Source organism: Porites lutea, chromosome 5 (genome assembly GCF_958299795.1).
Source record: "Porites lutea chromosome 5, jaPorLute2.1, whole genome shotgun sequence".
NCBI lineage: Eukaryota > Metazoa > Cnidaria > Anthozoa > Scleractinia > Poritidae > Porites > Porites lutea.
In genome coordinates, this window is record NC_133205.1 from 1,168,727 (window position 1) to 1,170,000 (window position 1,274).

Below are 1,274 nucleotides of genomic sequence, written 5' to 3' on the forward strand. Positions count from 1 at the left end.
GTCAACTCCTAGCAGGAACACCTAAAGAACCATAAACCACAAGAGATAATTACTCAGTATGCTTGTAATTCTCTGTAGTGCTAATAACTTTAACTTTAACTTTATTATTCCATCGTTCATATAGTACAAAACTCAGTAAAGCCAAAGCCGGGGGCTTATACTACCTGTGGTCAAAATGACAGAAATTATTTTATGTAGAAATGAAGCCACTGGAGGCTAAATTTCAAAACTAAAACAAGATATAAAACTTAAATTAAGTAATGCAAGCACTCCTACAGCAGAGGTAAAACTAGAAGTACTAGTGACATATAAATTAGCAATAAACTATGATAATCCTGCGCTAATTCAATCCAGGCTTAAAAAGTAAAGTTTTAGTTTCTATTTAAAGTCAGTCGTGGTAAGGTTGTTACGGACAGTGAAGGGTATATCAGTGGGATATCCTTGGCCAAATAATCGGGGCTTGAGAACTAATAGCAAATTGATACCTGAGGGACATTTTATGCAAGTTGAACGAGAACGAGTTAGATAAACATGAAAATCACAATTAAAGTGGGGGAGCACCAAGGGAGAGAGGCAGGTGGAAGGCTATTAAAGCAAGAGAGAATAGCTCATTCTCTCTTATTAAAGTTAGTGAGAATACCAGGGAAATGATAAAAAGCTTCGAGACTAGGAGGCTTAGAACGTGTTCGTGGAGGCGAAAAGATGATAATTCGCGCGCGAGAGAGAAAAGACTCTCAAGGTCATGTTTCACACTTTTTATCAAGAGCTTATGAGTCGTGTTTTAATTTCTACTGAACTGAATCGATGGCAGTAAAAATAGCGGCATAAAAAAATTGCATATATAGCCTAACAAAAATACGAACTGTGCCTATACCCCCATATTCTATACTACTCTGAGCCTGGCGTAGCAGACACTTGTAAGTAACATGGGCACAAGAAAGAAAAGGGCGCGCGACGTGAGAGGGAGCGTGTTCCCCTTTGAGAGCCCCGTTCTTTCTTGCCCCCATAATATTTATAAGCGCCTTGTAAGCAGGCTAAATTTCAGGCGAATGTAATACCTGCCCGTTAACAGTATTCCGACTAAGACCTCTTATTTAAAAATCGGAATTACTTTCCTCGTAGATATGAATTTGCTATAGATACTGGCTTTTTAATCGTGCACGAGATCGGAGAGAGGCCCTGGGAAATCGTAATTAAACATTTCAAAGTCTTCTTGAAAGGCCTTACCCAGCTGAGCGATCTTCTCCTTGGGTATCGGGGCATAGCTTTTAAGA

The 1,274-nt window shown here is 39.2% G+C and overlaps 1 protein-coding gene across 1 annotated transcript in view; it reads right to left on the reverse strand.

Moving 5' to 3' along the window:
* Positions 1–1,009: 1,009 nt before the first annotated feature.
* The window catches only part of LOC140939032 (carbohydrate sulfotransferase 11-like), an 8,722-nt gene continuing 8,457 nt past the window's right edge, over positions 1,010–1,274 (reverse strand). Inside the window, exon 2 of the mRNA XM_073388588.1 lies at positions 1,010–1,274. This exon is cut by the window's right edge and continues 704 nt beyond it. Coding sequence (XP_073244689.1) covers positions 1,151–1,274 — 124 coding nt within the window. The 3' untranslated portion in view covers positions 1,010–1,150.